At 33.8% G+C, this 24,925-nt stretch overlaps 4 protein-coding genes and 1 pseudogene across 5 annotated transcripts; 4 read left to right on the plus strand and 1 right to left on the minus strand.

Moving 5' to 3' along the window:
- Positions 1-2,192: 2,192 nt before the first annotated feature.
- On the plus strand, positions 2,193-5,947 carry LOC122306182 (annotated as a pseudogene).
- Positions 5,948-8,149: 2,202 nt separating this feature from the next.
- Positions 8,150-11,326, plus strand: LOC122307151 (endoglucanase 8-like). The gene is made up of 7 exons (XM_043119833.1): positions 8,150-8,432; positions 9,279-9,686; positions 9,805-9,897; positions 10,132-10,329; positions 10,424-10,532; positions 10,626-10,789; positions 10,919-11,326. Exons 1-7 carry the CDS (start codon positions 8,202-8,204, stop codon positions 11,264-11,266), a joined length of 1,551 nt encoding a protein of 516 aa, XP_042975767.1. The 5' UTR covers positions 8,150-8,201; the 3' UTR covers positions 11,267-11,326.
- Positions 11,327-12,406: 1,080 nt separating this feature from the next.
- LOC122307156 lies at positions 12,407-16,143 on the plus strand. 2 transcript variants are annotated; one of them, XM_043119837.1, is made up of 6 exons: positions 12,418-12,654; positions 12,771-12,826; positions 13,436-13,556; positions 13,649-13,755; positions 15,626-15,695; positions 15,792-16,143. In XM_043119837.1, the coding sequence occupies exons 1-6, from the start codon at positions 12,573-12,575 to the stop codon at positions 15,869-15,871; spliced, it is 516 nt and encodes a 171-aa protein (XP_042975771.1). In that variant the 5' UTR covers positions 12,418-12,572; the 3' UTR covers positions 15,872-16,143. The 2 variants fall into 2 exon arrangements, with proteins under 2 accessions (XP_042975772.1, XP_042975771.1); XM_043119838.1 differs by lacking the exons at positions 15,626-15,695; positions 15,792-16,143 and adding an exon at positions 15,025-15,389 and having other exon boundaries at positions 12,407-12,654.
- A 2,927-nt stretch (positions 16,144-19,070) lies between these two features.
- Positions 19,071-20,020, minus strand: LOC122307153 (21 kDa protein-like). The gene has a single exon (XM_043119835.1). The coding sequence runs from the start codon at positions 19,941-19,943 to the stop codon at positions 19,344-19,346; it is 600 nt and encodes a 199-aa protein (XP_042975769.1). The 5' UTR covers positions 19,944-20,020; the 3' UTR covers positions 19,071-19,343.
- A 3,914-nt stretch (positions 20,021-23,934) lies between these two features.
- LOC122307152 (pectinesterase inhibitor 4-like) lies at positions 23,935-24,786 on the plus strand. Its single transcript, XM_043119834.1, has one exon. The coding sequence runs from the start codon at positions 23,993-23,995 to the stop codon at positions 24,695-24,697; it is 705 nt and encodes a 234-aa protein (XP_042975768.1). The 5' UTR covers positions 23,935-23,992; the 3' UTR covers positions 24,698-24,786.
- Positions 24,787-24,925: the final 139 nt, after the last annotated feature.

The raw sequence follows: 24,925 nt of genomic DNA on the forward strand, positions 1-24,925 counted from the left end.
GATGTTAAGCAAATGGTTAAGTATATATTATATAATATTTATATAAGAACATGATATATATATTCATGACATTACTTTTGTTTGGTGCACTCTTCATTAATTATATTCGAAGTAACAGTTTCTTGGAAGGAAATTAAAATTCACTCAAAGAAGATGTGAAGAGACCTGAAATTGGGCTTAATCCATGTGCATTCTAGTAGTTGATCGTAGAGTAAGCAACCAAACTCTTAATTATCTTATTTTCGTGACTTCAGAGAGATAGCAAGGCCATGATATATGTAACACTAATAAAGGACTATGTTTTATTTATATATAATATTTTTTATCCGTATGAGAATTTCTTTAAAGAATTAAAGTTGGAAACTTGTTACGACTTTTCATTTTACATTATCTTATATGTTCAATCATGATATTATAGCTTGGGAGAGAAGTTTGCATGGGAATTAGGATATAACTTAGACTTGTTATAAGCTGGTTGACTTTACTCTGGATCCAGAAATATGACTATTTTTGATAGATTATATACGATGAGAATGGATATTTGCGATTAAAATAGACTCATTTTGACAGAAAATAATCATTTTTGTAAGAAATAACTAGTAACAACTGAGTAGTTTTCTTGTAGTGTGAATAAGCAACTTACATTAATATTTAACGGAATGCTAATTATAAATTACTGCAAGTATTATCCAGAGATACCAATATTAATTACCATAAATGATATAGTATTATGCATGCATGGTTTTTATATTAATTATGAAAGAATAATATTATATAGTATTAATTATTAATTAGCGATCAATGACATATATAGTGGTTATGCAACGATGGCGGTCTTTCTATATTAACATGAATTCATATGATTGGAAGGAATTAGTGCATGGGAGGCCGGAAGGTGGAAAGAATAAGGAGCTGGGAGGAAAATCATGGTTTCTCTCCCGTTTTGTGGTTGAAAATGCTTGGTCGGAAAGGAAGAGGATCGAATTAGGGGCCGGCTAGCTTTTAGTATACTTCATTTCTGACCATCAGAGCGCTAGCTAGCTGCATGCCAAACCCTTTTCATTCAAAAGTGATGAGTGAAAGTGGGAGGTAAAGAATAAAGAATTAATAAATGGTTAATTAATGAGTTTTTTTTTTTTAATTAAGGAAAAAACCAAGAATTTTTTAGTTTAGGTACTATTTGGCCATTGAAATTTTTTATCTCAAATACAAAATTCTCATCTCATCATTATAATTTTTTCAAATCTTCATACAAAATATAATAAATAATTTAACTTTTTCTTAACTTTTTCAAATCCCAAAATAATAATAATATTAAAATATAATATTTTAATATTTAATCTTAAAACTCAAAATTCTCATTTTAGAATTCTCAGTGGTCAAGCAGAACCCGTTAATTTTAATCTTGTTATCCTACGTACAAGCGGATTTAGGAGATATTTGAATAGTGAATTGAGATAATATGAGATGAGATGAAAGTTGATCGAATAAAATATTGTTAGAATATTATTTTATTTTAGAATTTTAAAAAGTTGAATTATTTATTATATTTTGTGTGAGGGTTTAGAAAAAAATTTGTAATGATTAGATTAGACTCAATCCAAACAAGGCATAAGGATACGTAACTGTTGAGATTTTTTTTTTATAAATGGAACAAAATTATCTTTTTGTTTAATTCTCAAGAAAAAGAAAACTACTAACAATGTACATGAAGTACCTCAACAATTCCAAAAGTTGTTTGATTACGTGGAAAAAAAAAAGAAAATTGTCGGGGATCAATGAGCTAGTATATTAATTTGTTGGAAATAAACAAATTAATGAATGGTACTTGAAGGCTGGCAATGATTTCGGACTTTCCTTTGAACATAAAAAGTAGAAGCACTTTGGAAAAGAGAAAAAAGCAACCCCAACATTCCAAATGATATCCAGCCAATATATATATATATATATATATAGACATCCAATTGTTAAGCAAACCGGACGGCCTAATTTTAACCTTGAAGCCTGGTATGTACATGGACCACGTACGTACACAGCTGATTTCTCCACTTTTCGTGGCTTCAGAGATCTCGCGAAAACCTAATCTTTTAAGATTAGAAATCAAAGCTTAAAAGATTAAAAATTACGTACATTATATACAGATTTTTAACCATTATTATTTCATTACCTAATTGTATATCAAAATATTTAAAACTGTTTTCGACTTTGCCGATAAGTATCGGGGATCTTACAATGACAGTCTTGGCCCATGGTGCCCGTTTTATTGTGATTACAATGGCTACCAGGTGTGCATCATGTATGCATCTAATCAACTAGCTTCATAGCCAGCTAGCTTATTTGAACATGAGATCATTATTAATTCTCATGAACAATATCATGAGTTACATCTTATATTAATGCCGAAAAAGATCGAGATCATAATGTAACACGTACAAATTGGACATTAATGATATGATATATAATAACAGGATGAATTGCTTTGGGGAGCAGCCTGGTTATTTAAGGCAACAAAGGCGTCTAATTACTGGAATTATAGTGGAGAATATACACAATTTGGAGAAGTCTGTTGTCAAAAGTAGTACTAGAGATGGTACTGTCATGACTAACAATGGTGGGAGCTATGCTGAATTCAGATGGGACTCGAAGCATGCCGGTATTAACATACTTGTTTCCAAGGTGCTAATAATTATATATACAATATATATATGTGCGTGTGTGTGTATATATATATTTTTCTCTGATGATCCACATCAATTAAATTAGGGCTGTTCATTTTATCTGACCCGGACCGGAATTTGGGTTTTATAAACTGAAAAAAAAAACCCTAATTCTACCCGCGCCCCCCGACCCATTTCAGATCTCTCTCTCTCTCTCTCTCTCTCTCTCTCTCTCTCTCTCTCTCTCTCTCTCTCTCTCTCTCTCTCTCTCTCTCATCCCTTCAAGCGCTTTCGTTTTGTCCGGAACCCGACGCGCGACTCACCGATTATCTTCTTTTGTCCTCAATCCCTCATCTCGTCGGTGACCTTTCGATAAGTCTATCTCCCGATCTGTGAACAATGAATGTAAATGTGGTAGATCTAATGATTTGGTAAACTGGGTCTCTCTGTGCTTGGATAGATTTGGTAGATCTAGTGATTTGGTTAACTGGGTCTCTTTGTGCTTGGATAGAACAGAGTCTTTCGACTTTGAAGCATTTTTTTAGGGTTTTTTTTTTCTTCTATTACTTTGTTGATTTGAGGAGTATTTGGGTATATATTTGGGAATATATACGACAATTTTGTCGTTATTGGCAAAGGGACATGGAGGAGTGAGGGTCATGAATGGTCACTTCAAAATTTGTAGAAGGGGAAAAAATGGAAAAGCTATAAAGGAGAATCTACATTTTGCGTAAGGGAAAAAATGGTCACAATGGCGCCTCCAAAATCGTACTTTCTCACAAGTTTGAGTGCATGTCTGTCAAACACATCAAGAGAAATACCAATGAGCTAGGTGGCTCATTGCCTTGCCAAGAATGCACCAGATATAACTGACATACTCATTGAATTAGAGGATATTCCTCTTTGTATTAATGCTTCTCTGAAGTTCATTTATCCATATATATGCACTAAATACATTCTATACCAGATACATTCTATATTTATCTATTTATAGTGCCATTTTCTTGTTTAAAGATTCTTCTCTGAAGTTCATTATGTTATTGCAGCTCTTGGAGATTGTTGTAGACACATTTGATACATTACTAAGTTCATGCGCTCATTTAGACAGAGTACTTCTTCCGTATGTTACAAATTACCAAATCATAAAGTTTTTGGAAAGCATTGAAGATACAGTTCCAAGAAATAGTTTTGGTATGAAAGCGAAACTCTCATGGACCAATGAAAAAAGCTAATGCAGTGATCGACTTCATGGGCAGTGATTTGTTCTTAGTGTTCCAGATAAATGAAACAGGCTCCTACAGTAAAATAGGACAATTAGATATGTAATTTTCATATATTATAGTTGTGTTTTGTAAGGTAGTGTATAAATATCAAATAATATAATTAGTTAAAAAGGTAATTAGTTTTATTTTATTTTATTTTTGGAAGGAGACACTTCTTATAACATTAACCAGAAATATTTTTTGTTTTATATATAAAAAAAGATGCATTTCAACATTTTTTCTTGAAAAAGTTGTAATAGAATATAGGCTTTTAGATTTTTTTTTTTAAAAATTATGCTTTTCAACATTATCCTTTTCTAGAAAAAAAATTAACATGTAATAAGCTTTTGTTAAAAAATAATAAAAGGAAAACAAAAACCGGATATAGCACCGAACCGGATTACTGGGTTGTAAAAACCCGGGTTCATTTGGGTTCCAGTCCGAATCATAATCCGTATTAATCTGATCTAGAATCTGGTCCGGATTTGAAACCCGGATTCCGGACCGGGTATATCCAGATTCTCAGTCTAGAACTCCGATGAACAGCGCTAAATTAAATTAGATTTTTTTCCCTCTTAATTAGTTGTATATTTATACATATTTAATTACCTATTTTTATGGCTACTCGAATAAACAGTTGGCGATGGATGTCAGTACCTCTGATGCTAATTATCCCTTTATCCCTAACGCGGACAAGTTTGTGTGCTGTATGTACGTTACTTGAATCAACAACCCTTTCAATCTCATATCCTCCCGGTACGTACGTACTTAATTACTTCATTTGAAACTAATTAATCATGGTATTAATTAATAATAATATTATTATATTAAATGCAGGGAATTAGATCAGATTAATGGACAATAATACAGCACCACCCGAAAAAGAGTTTTGGGAGCAATTAAAAAAAAGAAAACTAATAATTTAGTTAAAGTGGTAATTCATTTATATATTTGAGAAATATTTTAACCATAAAAAGATTATATAAATGTAAATCTACAAACTAATATGGGTTGATGCAGTACATTAGATTGTAAAGTTACTTTTATTGTAAAACAAATCTAACGGATTAGTACTTAATGACACATTAATTAGTTTATGGGTTTATTTGTGTGTATTTTCTTTGTGTATGTAGCACTTATATATATATATATATATATATATATCTCACTTATATTATTATATATATGCAATTTTTATATATCTTAACTGTTCCATTTTTGGGTAGTTAATTGATCATCACTGAGGGAAACTAATAATTGTTATTTAAATTGGTCATTAGGTACTAGGCTTTTGTTCAGACCGGGAGGAAAGTAACTTTGCAACATACGACGGCTTTGTCCTTTCTTCTTCTTGTTTATGCTCGTTATTCGAGTAAATTAGGAAATAGAGTGATTCATTGTGGTGAAGTTGCTGCCACTCCGGCTAGGCTTACACAAGCCGCAATAGACCAGGTATTTATGACATGTAACGGGTATAATTTGATTTTATTTAAAGATCTTAATTTACGTCACAATATTTAATAACTCTTGATGTACCATAATTGTGTGATCTACTTAAATGGTGCGTTAGGATCATATAAAATAATAATAATAATAATAATTGGCCTACGTACAAATGATACATTATCACGTGTATATATATATATATATCATGTTAATGTGTAGAAACAGTTTGAAAGATGGATCGATCAATATTGCAAGTGGATTATATACTAGGAAGCAACCCAATGAGGATGTCATACATGGTGGGATATGGTAAAAGGTTTTCAAAGAGGGTACACCATCGAGGATCTTCCTTGCCATCCATTGATGAACATCCAGAGCACATTGACTCATGTAATGGCGGAAGCTCGTATTTTAAAAGCGACAATGCTAATCCAAACTTGCTTGTAGGGGCTGTTATTGGAGGACCTGACATCGACGCCCGATTCCTACACTGATTCTCGAGCTGAATATGTGCACTCGGAGCCTACTACCTTCATTAACGCACCTCTCGTGGGACTCCTGGCCAACTTTAAATGTGCATAATTAATCCAAGTCGATCGTAGATCATAGAATTTTCTTAATTAATTAATTTCATTTTTTGCAGCTAGGGAATTATTAGATTAATTAATTAATACAGTAATGATCATGTACAAAAGGAATTAGAAAATATAATAAAGTAATTAATTCCCAACTTATGCGAACAAAGTCATGTAGTTTTATTCATGATCAGTCGACAAGATCACTGTGGCACCAAAAATATTATTATTTCAATGCAAAAAGACAAAATTAATGTTTCGAAGAGGTGCGTGCGTGCATGCATGCATGGTACTTGATGCTCCACACGTTATAGCTAGCATATGCACGTACGTACGATATATAATCATGCATGCAGGATTTTCGATCTAATTAGAATATTAAATATATATCTAGCTAAAACCCAAATAATTACAAAGAGAAATAAACTAGCAAAGAGCTACTAAGTGTTTAATTTGTTCAAATGTACTCGAAAGTTTGATTTATATATATATATATATATAGGGTCTTAGCTCCCTTATTTTTTTTAGGAGAAACATACTTCATTCATTCATCAGAAAAAAGTTATATCTTTGACTTGATACATACACGGAAATTCTAAGATCACAAGTCAATTGCTGTGTTTAGAGCTCTACCAATATACAAATTCTTTTATAATTGGTATAGTCTTAACTACTGTTATAACTCTCTACAAATAAACTATGAAAAATGATATTTGCAGTCGTGGTTGTGCAAGCGACGTGCAGTCGCTTTGAAAAAAATGAATTAATATGGGATCCACATGAAAAAAAAAACTAACTTTTTAATCGTGAATTCCGCTCTTTTTCAAAGCGATTGCGCGGCGTTTACAATTCCACGACTGTATGTAGCATTGCTTATAAACTATATATAGCTCCTGCCAGTAGTAATACTATCATATTATAATATTTTTGTTTTTATATTAGATCATGTAGTCGGATTATGAAAAGTACCGTACGTTTTGGCTAATTATTGGCTTTCAAATAGTAACATTAATTGAGAAATATTAATTTCTTTATTTTCAAAAAATCATTGATAAACAGATCATCATCTCACACAATTACCTACCAAACTTCATGAGCCTAATTAATTAACTTTCCGTTGTAGCTAGATTACTAGCTAGATTAATTAATTAGCGACCTCAACGATATATTAATCACTTTGAAATTCAAATTCAATGTGTTAATTAAGTAATATCATGTCCAATAAGATCGAGACAACGGAAAAAAATTAATAATTACTGCTTAATTACTACCAGAGATATGCTTAATTACAACCAGAGATATGCAACGTCTGCTGGAAGCTGCCATATTTGCATGGAGTCAATACACTGAAACGGGCGGATGCTGCATGCACCTAATTAATTCGCATGCATGGTTTGTATGTAATATAATATATATATAATATAACACTAATTAATTAACTAATATATTATATTATTTATATATAATATATAGATCAAGAAATTAATTAAAGAAAAAACTTAATGTGAAAATTGACTTATGTATCATTACAAGAAGAATGGTTTTTGCATCATCTAAATTCGTCGCAAAATATTCAAAACTCGTCGCTAACAAATATATATAATTATAATGATATATAATTATAAGGCAACCGTGTGTTGAGCTGGAAATTAATTGCGAAGTAAATAAATACAGAAAATAAATCTAGCTAGCTTAATTCACATCCAGGTAGCTGAATATGACAAAATTGGCAAGTTCATCATGACTCATGAACAGCAATATGCATGCAAGCCATGTAGACCAGATTTGAGATGATCAGATAATTACTTATATATATATATATATATATATGCAAAAACATTCGCCCCATGTCCCAAAAAAGCAAGAAAAGCCACCAAAATCACGAAAACATGGAAAATAATAAGATAAAGTAGTAATATATTTATTTGGAAAGTATGGTAGTAATTGAAATTTAATTGATTCTAGCTGTTCCATTATATAATTACTTCACATGTGAAGATCAATATGGAATTATATATGTATATATATTGATTTCCTTAATTGATACATATATATAGGTACTATTATTTCCCAAATTATATGCCATAATATTCTTCCATGTATAGCTCATGTGCTTTCATAGTTTTTAACTTTTTACTTATTTCATTAACACTATATATATACCAATTGCCAAACATACATGCACGTACGTTTCACATCATCAGTACTGCCTACCTGCCTGCCTGCCTGCGGAGTTGGTTTTGAGTGAGAGATCAGCTAGAATGGCTGGGAAATGCAATAGCCTAATTCCTGCGTTGTTGATAATATTGACGGGAACGGTGATGATTATGATGAAAGCAGGGACAAGCTCGGCTTCCAATTCACCCGACTATGCGGACGCTTTATCAAAGTGCATACTGTTCTTTGAAGGCCAGAGGTCAGGAAAGTTACCTTCTACCCAGCGTATGACTTGGAGGAAGGATTCCGCTCTTCGTGATGGCTCTGACATTGGTGTAAGCTAGTCCCCTCTCTCTCTCTCTCTCTCTCTCTCTCTCTCTCTCTCTCTCTCTCTCTCTCTCTCTCTCTCTCTCTCTCTCTCTCTCTCTCTCTCTCATAGTTACTGTCAAAAGGAGACTAGAATAATAGAAGTCAATACAAGTTTCTTTGGATTCCAAAAATATCTCACCTTATTTCATCTTATTATTATAATTTTTCTAAATTTTCATATAAAATATAATAAATAATTCAAAATTTTCAAATCTCAATTCAACTTTTTCAAATTCTAAAACAATAATAACAATATTTTATTTAACTTTTATTTTTCATCTAAAATCATCTCATCTTATATCTAAATTCAAACTATATCTCATCTCATTTCATCTCTGAATTCAAACCAGTTAATTATAATTGATATCAAAAGCAATGAATAGTAAAAAAAGAAAAAAAAGAAAGGGAAGAAGAAGAATCATGCATATGTGTTTATGGTATGTTTGGTTTTTGTGTAAAATCACCACTTGGGATACAGTTTATATGCATGGCTGGTCATTTTCTATGTTAAATCATTATTTATCCTAAAATTTTTAAACTGGTGGAAAGAGATAATTTTAATTATTATTTTTTTAGAACATATAAGTTTAATTATTTAGTTGTTATATTAACGCTACCCCACATGTGACTCATATTCCCCTTTTATAAGTTGCTCAAGATGTGGAATATTTAATTAAATAGATGAAATATAGAGTCAACATTCAAATTAGGATTTTTGATATCATGTTATATATACATTTCTTATATACACGTATATATGCATAACACATTTCTTTTAAATTGTCAAATTGAGATGGTTCCAATATTTACAGATGGATTTGGTTGGGGGATACTACGATGCGGGTGACAATGTTAAGTTCCACTTTCCTATGGCATTCACAGTAACGATGCTGGCTTGGAGTGTGATAGACTTTGGGAAGTATATGGGGTGGGAGAAAAAACATGCATTGGAGGCTGTTCGATGGGGAAGTGACTACTTGCTTAAAGCCACAAGCGTCGGACATGTTGTGGTTGGCCAAGTTGCCGACTCCAATGGCGATCACAATTGTTGGGAGAGGCCGGAGGACATGGACACTCCTCGAACCTCTTATGTAGTTAATGAAACAAATCCAGGAACCGAAGTCTCGGCTGAGATTGCAGCAGCACTTGCAGCCTCTTCAATTGCTTTTAAGGCTTCTGATGCTAACTATTCTGCATTGCTTCTACAAAGATCTAAACAGGTACTTGAGTTTGATTATAATATATCACCTTTTCCATTAGATTATACCGTTTTCTTTCCAATTATTTTTTTGATCATTTCGAATTTTTTTTTTTTTTTCATGTCTTGTGGAATATCAGGTCTTTGACTTTGCAGATGGGTATCAGGGATCTTACAACTTGAGTATTGGCGAAGTGGCATGCCCATTTTACTGTGATTACAGCGGCTACGCGGTATGCATTGGGATAGTTTTGTTATCAATTTCGGTGAATTTATGTGATATATGAGACAGAGCTTGAATAATCTTGATAAGTTGGTATGAATTGGCTGAAATGAATGCTAGCTGTCCGTGCAAGGATCAACTTTACTCATTTTTTTCCTAAGCTGGATTTTAACTGCATGGTTAGATTGAATTCAAATTTGAATGGAAAATAAAGAGCATAGTTTCACATTATATATCTTTGTAGGATGAATTGCTCTGGGCAGCAGCATGGTTATACAAGGCCACACAGAGGCCTTATTACTGGAAGTATCTCGGAGAAAACATTCACCATTTGGAATCCATTGTTGTAAGAAATATACATGGCAATCCATATGTAGGTGCTAGCTTTGCTGAATTTGGATGGGATGCAAAGCATGCTGGCATTAACGTACTTGTTTCCCAGGTTAATGATCAGTTATCCAACCCAATCATTTCTCACCATTTTCGATCTTCCCATAACAAAAATTCTGGTTTCTTTGATCCTCCTCTGTTGGCAGTGGGTGATGAAGCACTACTCCAATGATAATCCTTATATTCTCAACGCTGATAAGTTTGTATGCTCCATATTACCCGAATCACCTTCCAAATCAGTCACTTACACTCCAGGTTAGTTTTCTCCAACCAACCTCATGAATAGATGCATCGGTTGATTTCATAACCCTGAATAAATCACATCTAATTCGATTTCTATATATATAGGTGGGCTTCTAATCAAGCCTGGAGGAAGTAACACACAACATGTAACAGCTTCTTCTTTCCTCCTAATTGTTTACTCTCGGTATATGCGTGTTGCCCATAAACTGGTTCGTTGTGGTGATGTTATTGTCACTCCAAGTCGGCTGATCAATATCGCCAGGAGCCAGGTATGCACCTCGAACAAATTAAGCATGATCATCGTTTGGCAAAATGCTTCGCTGAGAAATTAATCCTGTTCCATGCACACGTGATCTGGATAACAAGGATTTTGTATCGTTATAAATTGATGAATGCAGGTGGATTATTTACTGGGAAATAACCCATTGGGCAGGTCATACATGGTGGGATTTGGCCCAAAGTTCCCTCGGAAGATACATCACCGTGGAGCCACCATACCTTCGATTGACAAACACCCACAGAAGATAGGTTGCCGTGACGGAGACCAGTACCTTTATAGCCAGAATCCCGACATGAACCAGCTGACGGGGGCAATTATCGGAGGCCCTGCCGGGGACGATTCGTTCAGTGATTCTCGGATGAATGTTGGGCAGACGGAGCCAACCACATACATAAATGCACCTTTTGTTGGCGTCTTGGCTTACTTCAAATCAACTGCTCTAAAAAATACGACATTTGACATTTGATCAAATACATTGATTATTTATGCTCAATTTATGCTACAGAAATGCTTGGTTTACCCTCAAGAGATTTAGGTTCTGCTTGGCCCCAAGAAATTTTTATCTCAAATATAAAATTTTCATCTCATCATTACAACTTTCTCAAATTTTCATACAAAATATAATAAACAATTTAACTTTTTCTTAAGTTTTTCAAATCTCAATACAATAATAATATTAAAATATAATATTTTAATATTTAATCTTAAAACTCAAAATTCTCATCTGAAAATTCTCAGTGACCAAGCAGAACCTTAGGCTTAGGGTGATCATATGTTTTTGACAAAACTTTTTGAATAATTGAATAAAAATGTTGGTTTTTTAATTAATTTCACCAAATCTTCATCATTTCCAAATAATTGGGTCAATTGAGTTTATTTGAACGAGCCAGTTTGGATGGTGGAATTTATCAGTATACTCCACTACTATTTCTTATTTTATTATTATTTTTTATATTTTTTTACTATTATTTAATATTTTATTATTATTTTTTTATTACATTTGTTTTACTATTCAGAGAATATTTGAAATTAATTCAATACGCAAACACAACCTAGTGATGTTTTCATTAGAAGTAATCCAAAGCCGTATGTATATATTATATAAATTGTATACAAAGACTATATATGACCAAGTTTTGTTTAACAAAAATTAAGTAATGTTAAATATAATTTTTAAAAAATCTTTTTATAATAATAAATTTTAACTTTACAAAAAACATGAGACTTTAAATTTTAAAATTGTATTTAACGTTAAGGGTTGGGCTACCATGTCGCTTAGCTGTTATTGCTGGGTGTGTTGTCCAGACTTTTTTTTTAATACTTTTTAATATATTTAAATATTTTAAAAAAATATATTAATATATTTAAAATCACTTCTCTAAACATTAAAAAAAAAAATTCCCAACGGTACATTATAGCCATACAAGTTGAGAGTCAAACTAACTTTTTCCTAAGGTTAAAATTTAAACAAGAATAATCATCTACTCATCAATTATACTGATAAGGCCCAAGCTGAAGGCCCATGATTTTCGGCCTAATGTTTAATAATCTATAGAGATCACTAACTCTTATCTTTCAGAGGTAAAAAAGGTAGAATACCTGGAAATATAGGGTCGAAGTTTCATTTACAACTATCCGACGGTCCCGTTTAATAAAATCAATTCTTTGCTCCCATCTTACAAACAATTCTACTCTGACCCCACTCATTTCAAAAGTTTCATAACGGAACCAACTGAAAGTTTGAAACCCTAGATAGAAAATCGAAGTAGACGATGCAGCAGAGAAAATCAGCATCTGGGAGACCTTCTGGGACGGATGGCTCAGATTTTTCTTATCGGATGGTGGTCGATTCAAGTAAATCCCGCTCAAACTCTTCCTTTAGGCTTCTAACCAGGAGCATTAGTGTTCTTGGCTATAGCTTTTCTATGTAAATAAAGAATAAAAGAGATTTAATCTTATTTGGATCTTAGGGTATCAGAAGGTAGCTTCAGGAAAGTCTCGTCTCTCCTCTCTAATTTTCACCCAGGTATAGTACCTCTCAGTGTTTGTTTTCTACATCCCATTACCAATTGTAATAATGAATTGCTCTGTTTTTCTATTCGTTTTGTCGATCAAAAAATAATGAATTATTCTGATGTATGCATAAATAGCCGATGCATGTCGATAGAAAATTTGAACATTTTTTTTTCCTGTAATTGCGTGTCTGCTTTTTTAAGTGGTCGATACACAAAATTTGCTGGGATTTTCTTTTTCTATTGATAGACTTTAATTCTCTGAACGTGATTTGTTTTTTAATTAGAACTAGTAATGTAGTCCCTGGAAACTCGAATGGTGTTACCCAATACACGCGAATTTATTGCTACTTGATAGTGCCCTCATAAAATTGACTTAGAATTGTTCTGACTTGTGGAAGGTTGAGTATAGACTAGACCACTTCGGGTGGTCTATGTTTTAAAACCTTAGGTGGGATTTTGGCCATTCAGTTGAGGTGTTCAGGTTCTTTCCTTTAATTCTATGATATAGCAAACTTTAGTAGTGGTGTAACATTCATATATGCAAGTGATTAATCAAATCATTTATGTCAAGTAGCTACCTTTGTATTTCCTATTGATTGGATTTGCACTGTTTATTGCAGGCTGTCATTCAATTAATTGGAACTGTGTGCACAGTTCTGTCAACCTCAAAGGAGGATCCTGATAGACTCGCTATTTTGGCTATTGCTGTTGGGTTTGTTTCCCTGATACTAGGGGAATTAGGTAGCTGACCAAAACCTAATGTCTTTATCAAGCTACCAAATGCATATGCATCCGTTTCCAATAGTTAGATATTTATTCCTGTTTTGTTGAAGGTCGAAGACGTAGTCGAGTGGGGTTTTTAAAAGTCTACATGGTTGCATCTTCTACCACGATACTTCTCTGGATTGCTTGTGTTTCCAAGAGCAATTTTATGCTGGAGGTAAGGACGATTCCTGCAGCCCCCCCACCCCCCCCCCCCCCCCCCCCCCCCCCCCCCCAAACAAAACAAAAAAAAAAAAAAACCCCAATCCCAATGTTGTTTTTTATCAAAAAATTTAAAAAAGATGTTGGACGTTGAAAGAATCAAGCAAAAAAAGCTAGAGCAACAAGATAGAGTGATCTTCAAGAATTGCTAAGTTTTTTCTTTTATATGAATGGATGAAGTTATTTTGTTAGAACCTTGCGTGATATACAAAATAGTTAGACGTCCAATCATTTGCATACATATCCAAGTTCATTCTTAATATTCTATCCCATAAACATTGCCCTAATTTTACCTGTTAGTAATGCACTAATTCTTTGTAGGTCTCCTACTCTTTTACTAGGAATATTTAGTCCAAAAAATAATGGCATAATAACTATACTACTTTGACTTTGAGATGAAGTCTTGTCATATGTTTGCTTTTCCAAATATACTTATTGTGAGCATTAGAAAACCGTTTTGTTATCTGAATTTGGGGGTAAGTAGTTGAAGATCGCCAGTCATTGGATGCCATATAAACCCACAATTTTGTACTTTTGCCTTGTCAACTTAAGCACAATGTTTACTTAAAAAAACTTACCCTCAATGTTCTAGTTTGTTAAGCCATTAAATGGAAGTAGTCAAACTGAAATCAGTTATTGTGTAGTTATCCATAACAGTTCATGCAAACGCCATAACATGAGAAGCCAAGTCTCCCTTAGCTTAACAGATTTCTTTGGCTCTTGACCTTCTCCCAAAGTTTCACATTCTTTATACAAGAAACTAAAAACTGCTGCAACTCATTTAACTGTTTCCAAGTCAGTAGTCAAAGAGAGTTTCTTAGCAGCAGGGTTTCATTGGTGTACCTGTCAATGCATTGGAGAAGAAACTTAAGGAAGCATGAATTAGTTTGGTTCCATTAGACCATTAGACATACAGTTTTAGAAAATAATCATAGAATAAAATAAAATGAAACAAAACCTTCCCTACTCTCCTTAGTGTTATTATATGCCTGTGGAATCTTGTCACAGTTATCTTTCAAATACATATTTCTGTAGATCTTCCTACTTTGAGTCATGTCTTGATAGAAATATCTGTGATCAATGGTAAAATAAGATCCATATTGCATCTTATCTAAGAGATTACTGCTTCGGACTAAAGAAGCAATGGCACTCGATCATTGTCAAAGTTATCGCAATCCTTTTTCTTCCATGAGGATCCCTTCAGGGCACCTTCTGTTTCTACTAGGCAATCAAGTACTGGAGCAGAATCATTTTCCACAAGTCCAGATTTTTCATGGGGGTCCGAGTAGAGAACCAAAAGTCTTGAGCAAATAATCCAGCTGTACTATGGTTCAAGAGATTATTTCATCATAATGCCTTGAATTTTGTAACTCCAGAACATCTGTTACTCAACAAGCATTTGAGAAAATTGCTGATGGGTTGGGTTTTTTATGTTATTGAATATCTGTTTCAAATGTGCACGTTGTAGCTTTGTTATGTCATTCGGATAATATGTATAAATGACAGTAGTTATACTTTGATTAAATATCGACTGTAATATACATGTGTGTGTATATAAAATAGATTTGCTGCAAGCTGTTAAGTTGCTAAGATGATTGCAATTAGTAATAGTAAATAATATAATCAAACTTTTGAGTTATCAATTCTATCCTGTGGTAAGATCTTCTCATCTGTCCAGGCATCTATAAGGTCGCATATGCAGTTGCAGAGCACAATCTCCAAAAATGAATTATATATTTATGCTTGGTGGAAATAGTTAGTTACTGTTGAACTTCAATTGTTATTCCTATTGATATGTCCTGATTTTGTATTTAATTTCTGAGTAGGTTATTCAAGATCCAAGTAACTGGGAAACAAAAAAGTTGGAACTTCTGGAGACTGCTCTTGTTCTATTTGGTGAGTTCAAATCTTTAATGCTGATTATATAATTATAACTAATGGTTATTTTACATCTGAACTGCAAGTTTAATCTCCTATGTTGAACTTTTCCAGGGCTTCTGATACAAGTATTTACAATTGGCACAACAACATCTCTTATCAGTAACATGTCTCCTCCCAAAAGGGCCTCTTAACTGATGCTTGTAACTCTAAGTGACTCTCCATGTCAACAGCTGAAGTTTTTTGGGTGCGGCATAATCCATACAAATCACAAAAGACTTGATTCTTTAGTTTTAGTTCATTGATCATATGGGTGCGATCCATCCTTGAGAAAGAGTGTTGTATTTCGACACTCACTGTCTGTAAAAGAGGGTATCAATATAGCGAGTTGATCCGTATTCATTTGACAGATAACAGATGATAAACCTTTGAGAAATGATATTTGCAGTCGTGGTTGTGTAAGCGACGTGCAGTCTCTTTGAAAAAAGTAAATTAATACGGAATCCATGGAAAAAAAAAAAAAAAACTTTTTGATAATGTTAAGGTTCTGTTTGTTTGGACAGAAAGTATTTCTCCGTCATATCCTTGTGCCTTTGTGTTTGAGACTTGAGTCCGAACTAACCCAAAGCCTAAAAATGATCAAAACGGCTCAAATATGCAAAATGGACGTCCGGTCTTTCTCCCACCTCAAACCACTATACGGTCTATACTCCCAAAACAACTGCCACTTCTCATCCACAGCTCTGCTCAGCTCTCATGGTTGCTTTCACCCCACTAAAGATCAAATCCCATTATCCGCCTCACAACGACCCCTCTCAATCTCAATCCCTTTCTCATTTATTTAGTTTTCATTAAATGCTTGATAAAATAGGTGTACACATATTCAAGTACCGTATAGAGAAAGAAGCCTTTCATCTATTTATATTTACACCTTGGTTCACTCTCAATCTCTCTCTGAATTGGGAGGAGTGTATACGTGTATCCACGTGACCCTACACATGTAGAGATTATGTGCCTTGTGCATGTTCTATGGTCCAAATTTGCGGAATGGGACCTAGAATTCCAAGGTACCTAAGGACCCGGGCCAAGCGTAGCCCTCAAATCTCAGTCTTCTGATAGATTCGTCGGTTCTAGCATCTTTAAAGTTTACCCAGGCCCCCAAAACCCAACTTCCAAAATCGATTAAAACAGAATCTTATGGTAAAGATGGGATTAAAGAAATAAAAATATTTTAATCATAAAAAAATTACAATAAAATAATTTTATAAATTTTAACATAATGATGAGATTTATCAAATTATAAATTTATAAATTTAATAAATTAAATAAAATTACATCAATTTATAAAATTATTTTTATATAATTAATTTATCGTAATGAATCTGTCTTCCAATATTTATGATTAACGATAGATTGATTCTAGGCTACTGCAATGGCTGTTGGGTGTGCTTCTAATACAAATTTTACTCTTTTTTTTTTTATATTTTTTTAACATTTAAATATTTTTAAAAAATAAAAAATATATATATTAATATACTAAAAGTCTATTATTTAATTATTAAATAAAAAAATTAAATATATAAAAATCAAAATAAAGAGACAAAATCAAGCAGTATACTGACATTATATTATTTCTTTATTTTTTGTGTTGCGGGGCTAATTGTGGTAGTTATGTGTGCTCGTGACTAAATTCGGTGCGTACGAGCAACACAAACGGTGGTAGTAGATGGTAGGAGTAGGCTAACTACTTTTATTTTGTCGACTTGTTTTATTAGCAGCTGCGGCGTACATGGACGGTGGACCGGACCATTTTGTACCGGCTACTTAATTTTAATACACAAAATTATTTATCTATATACCTTCATTTTTAATCTTATTTATATATATAATTATATGTTAAAACCATGTACCTATTGTTTGTCCCAATAGAAATAAAACTTAAATATATAATTTACATTGATATGTTGAATTTTCAAAATTTAGATGTTAAAGCTCTAATTATTCAATAAATACCCACTATCACCAACTAATATACATGGCCTTGCAGTTCATTTCCTCTGTAACTACTAGAGATTCTCCTAATAATCATTTTATTAAAAAAATAAACATAATATTAAATATTCGTTCCGTAAATTCACGCTGCCTAAAAATCTTATTTACATAACATTAATTTAGATATGAAAATTGCTACATATATAATATATAAAAGTAAATTTACAAATTGACGTGATTTCATGTGATCTGTTATATCTTCTATGTACTAAAAATAATTTTACAATCTAACATACTGCATCAAGTCACATCAGTTTAGAGATTTCTTTTATTGTAATTCATTTGTGACTAAAATATTTCTCTTTAAATATAAAATCAAAAAGAACATAAATTAATTAAGACAGCAATAGTAGATCAACAACATAGATCATAGCTAGCGATGACCTTCATTGAATCTTTGAAATGGAAGACTATATAGAGATCTAATATGAAATCATCATTTATCTCAAAAGTTTAAATTGATAAAAAAATATAGTTTTAATTTTATTTTATATTTTAATAATTTTTCTCACATATAAATCAGACTTTCTCTCAATAAATAGTTTAATATGTAAAATATAGAATTCGAATTTAGAACTTTTCCTTTTATAGAATAGAAAATCATGACCAATTATTACAAAACTTTTAAACTAATAAAAAAAATTATTAATTATTTTATATCTTTAACAGTTTTCCACTCTCTTGCTAACTGTTTAGGTAAAATGTCACGATCGAGAAAGTTTATCGATCCGGCCAACATGAGAAAGTTACAAAATGAAATGAATACTCGCGCGGGCTAACATGATGATAATGCCTTTCAACGGATGTCTCCCATTCATCTTTTTCTCTTTTTTTTTGTCTTTTTACTTCGATCGAAAGATAATTCCATGAATTGAAAACTAGAGTACTGCCACATCATCCACTTTCCTTTACATGTGACTCTCTCTCTCTCTCCACAAATAATTTAAACAGTATATGATCAATTTTTCGATTAGGAACTTTACAAGAACTGATGCTTAATTATTTGATTAGTTATTAACTTATTTTTTTTGAAAATAATTTTTTTATTAAAATAAATATATTTTCATTATAAATAATTATTTTTTATTGAAAATAAGTGTTCATAAATATTGCTGATATATATTTCTTCGGTGAAACTCAGGTGGTTGAGCTTTGAATTGTATTGAACAAGGCAAAATTGAGCTTACACTATAAGAAAATTGGATAATTTTTATCACTTATTTCTCGTAAAAATGATTATTTCATGCTAAAACTGACTCGATTTGCAACTTTGTGCACAGAAATACACGAGCTAATTACCAACGCTCCTGCAAGACTGCAACTCATTGCATGCGACACAAATAATCTCAAGAGCTTAGCCTCCATGCATCCTAATTAAAGAGCCACACAATGCAGCAGCTAGCACGTTAGCACGGATCGATCACAAGCAAGCAAGCTGTTAACGCTAGCTAGCTATATATACATCAACCGATTCCATACATAAAGAGTACAACAACATGAGATATATAAATGATGCCGCAGAAGCATACATCCACACATGCACACACAGACATACTATTGTTTCTTCAGAATGAATGCGGCGCTCGCGCATATAATCTCGCTAATTTAAGCAAATTAATCATGAAAAGCGGCATATCGATTGATCAAAGCCAAGGCATTGCTAGTCAATTGTGCTACCTTCACGATCTTGCCCCTCACAGTGGTCTTCACCTTCCCATTCATGGAATTCCCTTGAAACCCATCGGTGCAGGTACTCTCGTCCGTCAAAGCGGCACTGACCCAAGTTTGTATGTCGTTTATCATGAGCTTAAAGTTCGAGCCCTTTAAGTTGCCCATCTCAGCTATAGACTGACGAAGCTCGTCCACGGAATCGCTCAATTCCTCAACGCAGTCCGTCATGGCGACAGCCACTCTAGGACTCATTCCCCGGGTTTTGGAGAGTCTCACCATCAAACTAGAGGTTGACTGAGCCGAAGACAGAGTCACATTGAGAGCAGTGCTGGCCAGAAGTTGAGGGCTTGTTTGGATGGAGTTTGCATGGGCTGAGAGAGAGCTGAAACAAAGGCTTGGGTAGATTGTCGATTTGCAAGATGTCCTGATAAACTCAGTGCTTAACCGGTTGGCCTTGCCGGCCATGCCTGAGTTTATGCAGGAGCTAATGGCAACTAGAATGAGAAGGAATGTTATCAAATATTTAGAAGATGAGCCCTCCATATCTCTCTCTCTCTCTCTCTCTCTCTCTCTAAAGCACACAAGTATGGAGGCCGGTAGTTGGGGTGATGAAATTAGGTCGAAGGGTCACTGGCCTATTTATAGAAGTACTGAATGAACCCACATGATTGGTTAGAGTTTTGAGGGAGGGGCTCTGAGATTTAAACTAGCTGCTCAACTTGGGTTGGAAATAATTAGTGGGGCCTGCTCAAGGTCAAATCACAATATATCGCTCCAAAACAGTTCCTATACATGAGTAACTCATGAGTTAGGTTAAGGTTTCACGGGTCGACCTTGCTATAGCAGCCTGGAGCTTTTCCCATGTACGTATAATAAGGTGTCTGGATTCCATGTCTAATTACTGCAGCTGCAGCTTACTAGGATCCACATTCAATTTGGCCAATATGTACCGCGTGCCCAACTTGCAAGGCAAGCTCTCATAAGATGATCAGATTGATCGTCTAGCTGCTAGTCTTATATATATGTAATGCCGTCCAAAGGAAATTACGTGCTCTCCAACTCATGTTCATTTGAGAATATATTTTCCATGATTCAGGGACCCATATGCATGCATATAATATTATTAAATATTGTGTGCCACGTTTCTATATTCTATGTATATATAGATATCTTTCGATAAGACAAGAAAAAGAAAATAAAGGAGTGAGGTGCTTTTTTAATTTTTATAAATATCGTCTAGTCTTTTTTATTCTTTATAGCAATACTAGTTGTGGGGTACTACTCTTGAAGCCGGAATACAAAGCATTTGGCCAAACTGCTGCATGTAAGATGTTTGCAGTTTGCACACGCAGCAATCCCTTTGCGACTTCTGGTCATCGCGATTCATAAGTTGGACCAAATCTTTTTTTTTTTTTTTTTTTTTTTTTTTTTTTTATCACAGCTTAAATCAGAAATTATAGAGATGTTTTAAATATAAAAATGTTTGATAAAATAAAATTCATAAATTGATGATTTGATGTGATATCTTAAATTATAAATTTATATAAAATCATATCAATTTATGAATTATATTTATAAAATCTCTATCTAGTAAGAGCATTTTTCTACCTATTTAGGCCGCCACTCATTTATAGTCATCACACACAAATATATCATGTGTGTGTATTGTATGATTTATTCATATACACTGTTGATTCAAAGGCCATTACTGATTTTTTTGTCATGGATATTAATATTGATTACATCTCTATAAGAGGCTTCTCTCTCTCTCTGCTCAGTACTGAAGGTCTAGGCAGATTTCTCCGCAGCCAAGTTGAGCCCTTGAGTAGGCTCCGCATATACGAACAAAGAAGCTTTAATTGACATAGAATTTCGTACTCAACTGCTTATAATTGACATCTCTAATGGTAGAATACTTTTACTCGCATGGAGGCTTTAGAAAAAAAAAAAAACAAACAAACAAACGAACGAACGAAAAAACGAAAAGGGTGCAGAGTAGTACTCTGCAGCCTGCACTGTGTCGGTACGATATTGTGTTCGATCGAGCAGCTTTAAAACGATCCACGCGACGCGTCTTTTTGTGGTCATGAGTTTTGCCTTCATCAGGGGACCGGGCCGGCTAGTACGTACTCCTCAGAACGTCGTTCAAACTAATTCACACATGCATGACCTTCGACAATTAATGATTTTCGAATTAACAGTTGTGCAGCAGATTAGGACTCTACATAAACCATTGTGTCTGCCTGCATGGTCGGCACCACATGCACATGATGTTTGTCTCCACCTTATTTCAAACAACCGGGCCCAAATATCTTAATTTTGGCCATTCGTCTTGCAAGCAGGTCGGACCCTGCCAATTTCTTTCCAACTAATCCAAACTAATCTCACAATTATTGATTGCATGACTACTGTTGAAGGATTTACCTACATACAGATTTACATCATTTTTAATTTCTTGTTCTTGTTAACATGATGATAACATCAAATGTCCATGTCAATCCACATTATTCAATCCACCATGCATGCATCATGAAATTGGATTCCAAAGTCCCATAAAACTTATTTTAATTGTTGTTATAGTTTGTTTTTTCTTTTTAATCGGAGCAGCCGGCAGCTAGGGGGCTAATTTGAAGATCACTGCTTAAAAGAAATAGGAGAGGCATGCACATGTAGATCAACCACTAAGATTATTATATATATATATGAGTAATTTTAGATACAGTTTTAAAATATAAAAGTCCCGCATATTCTCCTTAAAAAAAATTGAAAAATCTAGATTAATCTACATAAAAAATTCAAAATTTTAAAACTGGGGTCCATTATTGTTAGAAAACTGTTTGGTAGAGCTAGCCAGCTTAGAGCAATCTGAACAAGCCCAATGAGACTGAACGAGTGGGCTGTTTCATGGTTAGCCTTAGAAAGTTAGAAATCCTCAATCAACTCACTTCAAATATTGAATCGGCGCGCTTAAAGGCCGTGGGCTTTGGCCGAATAGCATCCGCTCTTCGCTGTATCTGGGGACCAGATTTACGAGTTTGGATACAAGAATGCAAAGCAAGGAAACGATGGGCTTGGGGCCATGATAGAATTAAGTGATAGTTCATGTTATCAAGGTAGACAAAACATGTCCAGATAGCTGATCATAGGGTCACTCAGGATTCTTAGAGATACTCATGATGCCACGTGTTGATCTGACATTAATAATAGTTTGTGAATGATTCTAGGTATAAACCTTAAATACACCCGTCAGTTTCGACTAAGCCTTTTGTAAATAAATTAGTTTCATTAAAAAAATATAATTTTTCATGGTGAGGTCTACTTTTTTACAAATATTTTTGCACAAAACTTATTACAAATCATTTCTTATAATTTATTTCAATTTTAAAACGGAGAAAAAAAAAAGTTAGTCTATATATAAGAAACTGGTATATTATTTGACTCATGACATGCCCATGATCATCATGAGTAACAATGCATTGATGAATTAACCGTACGTGCATGCAGATGATCCAAATAAATAAGAAAAAAATTATGAAATCATATACCAAACACAAATATTCTTGCTTGTCCTCGATCGATCGATAAAATTATATAACAATCTGAGTAGAATATTATAATATATGGTATTATTAGAGTGAGAGTGATATATGCAGGCAGGGCGCACAATCGAATTAATTAATTAATGTATCCTCATGATCATTAATCTGATATATATTTATTTGCCGATGGTCTGCAACAATATAATTAATAATAATGCATATCATGGGATGATCAGATGATCTTCTTACATTTTTCATAACATTTTTCATAATATATTTTACAATAATACTTAGATGAGAAGTAAAAATAATATTATTTTATAAAAATACCACCTTCTTACAAGATTATTACGAAATATATTGTGTGTAACCTTACTCAATATTAATTGTAAGATTAGTGCGTAGGATGTACGTACGGGTTTGCTTTTTAGTAACATTCAGTTCGGGTTCAGGAATTGCTGGTTGACGAGACGTACAGATATCTATCGAAAGAGATCGCCAGGTCCTTCTCTATGGGCCGGTGAGATTGCTTGGACTGGAAAATAAGCTACCGGACGATGCCGATAAAAAGATGAGGCGGGTGCACGTGCATGAGCAATGCAGGTACTGGACATAACTAGATCAGTACATTCATACGCATTACGCCGACCTCGGTTGACTTTTTAACCTTCCATCGAACGATCCCAAAATGTGGACACGTGTCCCAATCTTACAGGCTAGCCACATGGCCTGCCGTATACCCTTATGCCTATTCATGTCTTGTCTTAAGTACTGTACTTATCATAATAATTTTATTTTTCTGTCGTGCCAAAAGAAAATTAGTCCCCTAGCTTTAATTTTACGCGAAGCCAAGCCATCTTAATTGCCTTTAAATACAATTTTAGTTGTATTTCTTCTTGTAAAAGATAGAATCTCTGAAATTCAATATCCTGAATTTTGGCCAGAAAATATTGCTCTAAATTAATTATCATTTTCTCCTTTTCCTTCATTAGTTTTGTTGAATTTTTTTGAGATACAGATAATAATTTTTGTATTATTTTTTATTTCCTATAAATGAGGATCTTCTTCACACATATCAATGCAAAACCAGAAACAGAGAAAGAAAACGAGAACCAGAAACAGAGTGATCAGAGAGCGAGAGAAATGGAAGCCTACAGCACTCTTACAATCCTAATTCTTATGAATCTTCTATTCCTGATCTCAAACATCCCTACAACCTTAGCAGCAACGTCTGCATCCAGCTCCGTTTCGACCAAATCCTACACAACTTACATCCAAACAGCCTGCAATTCAACCACATACCCACTAGTATGCTACAGTTCCCTCTCCCCCTATGCTTCCAAGATCAAAGGGAATCCTCAGAAACTCTGCATAACCGCACTCTCAGTGGCCGCAAAAGCCGCCCGCAACGCTTCATCGACGATATCAAAGCTGTCTAAACAGAAGGGTTTGACGCGCAGTGAAGCGGCGGTCATTAAGGATTGCATCGAGAACGTTAAGGACAGCATCGACGAGCTCAAACAATCTTTGAACGAGATGGGTCATCTTGGAGCTGGCGGCTCTGATGTGCAATTTCAGATATCGAACATAAAGACTTGGGTCAGTGCTGCCATAACGGATGTATCTACGTGCACGGACGGTTTGGAAGAACAAAAAGTGAGCGCGACGGTGAAGAACAAGATTACTAGGAGTATTCTCAATGTTGATAGGCCAACTAGCAATGCTTTGTCCCTCATTAACAGTCATTACTCCTACTGATTGTTAGGCTGCATGCCTGCCTTGTCTTTCATTAATTACCAGTCTCTCCTACCAAAAAATAAAACAAAAAAATCGTGTTTCTCGATTAATTTTCATGTTATACGAGAGTAACATGTACTGGTGAATTCCATGCAATTTGGCTAGCTTCTGAGCCATGTTATATGCACGTTTGGGATTGTCTGTTCGATTAATTGGATGTTTCCACATGAACTTGCCAATTTACTGCGA

This window comes from Carya illinoinensis, chromosome 4 (genome assembly GCF_018687715.1).
Source record: "Carya illinoinensis cultivar Pawnee chromosome 4, C.illinoinensisPawnee_v1, whole genome shotgun sequence".
NCBI lineage: Eukaryota > Viridiplantae > Streptophyta > Magnoliopsida > Fagales > Juglandaceae > Carya > Carya illinoinensis.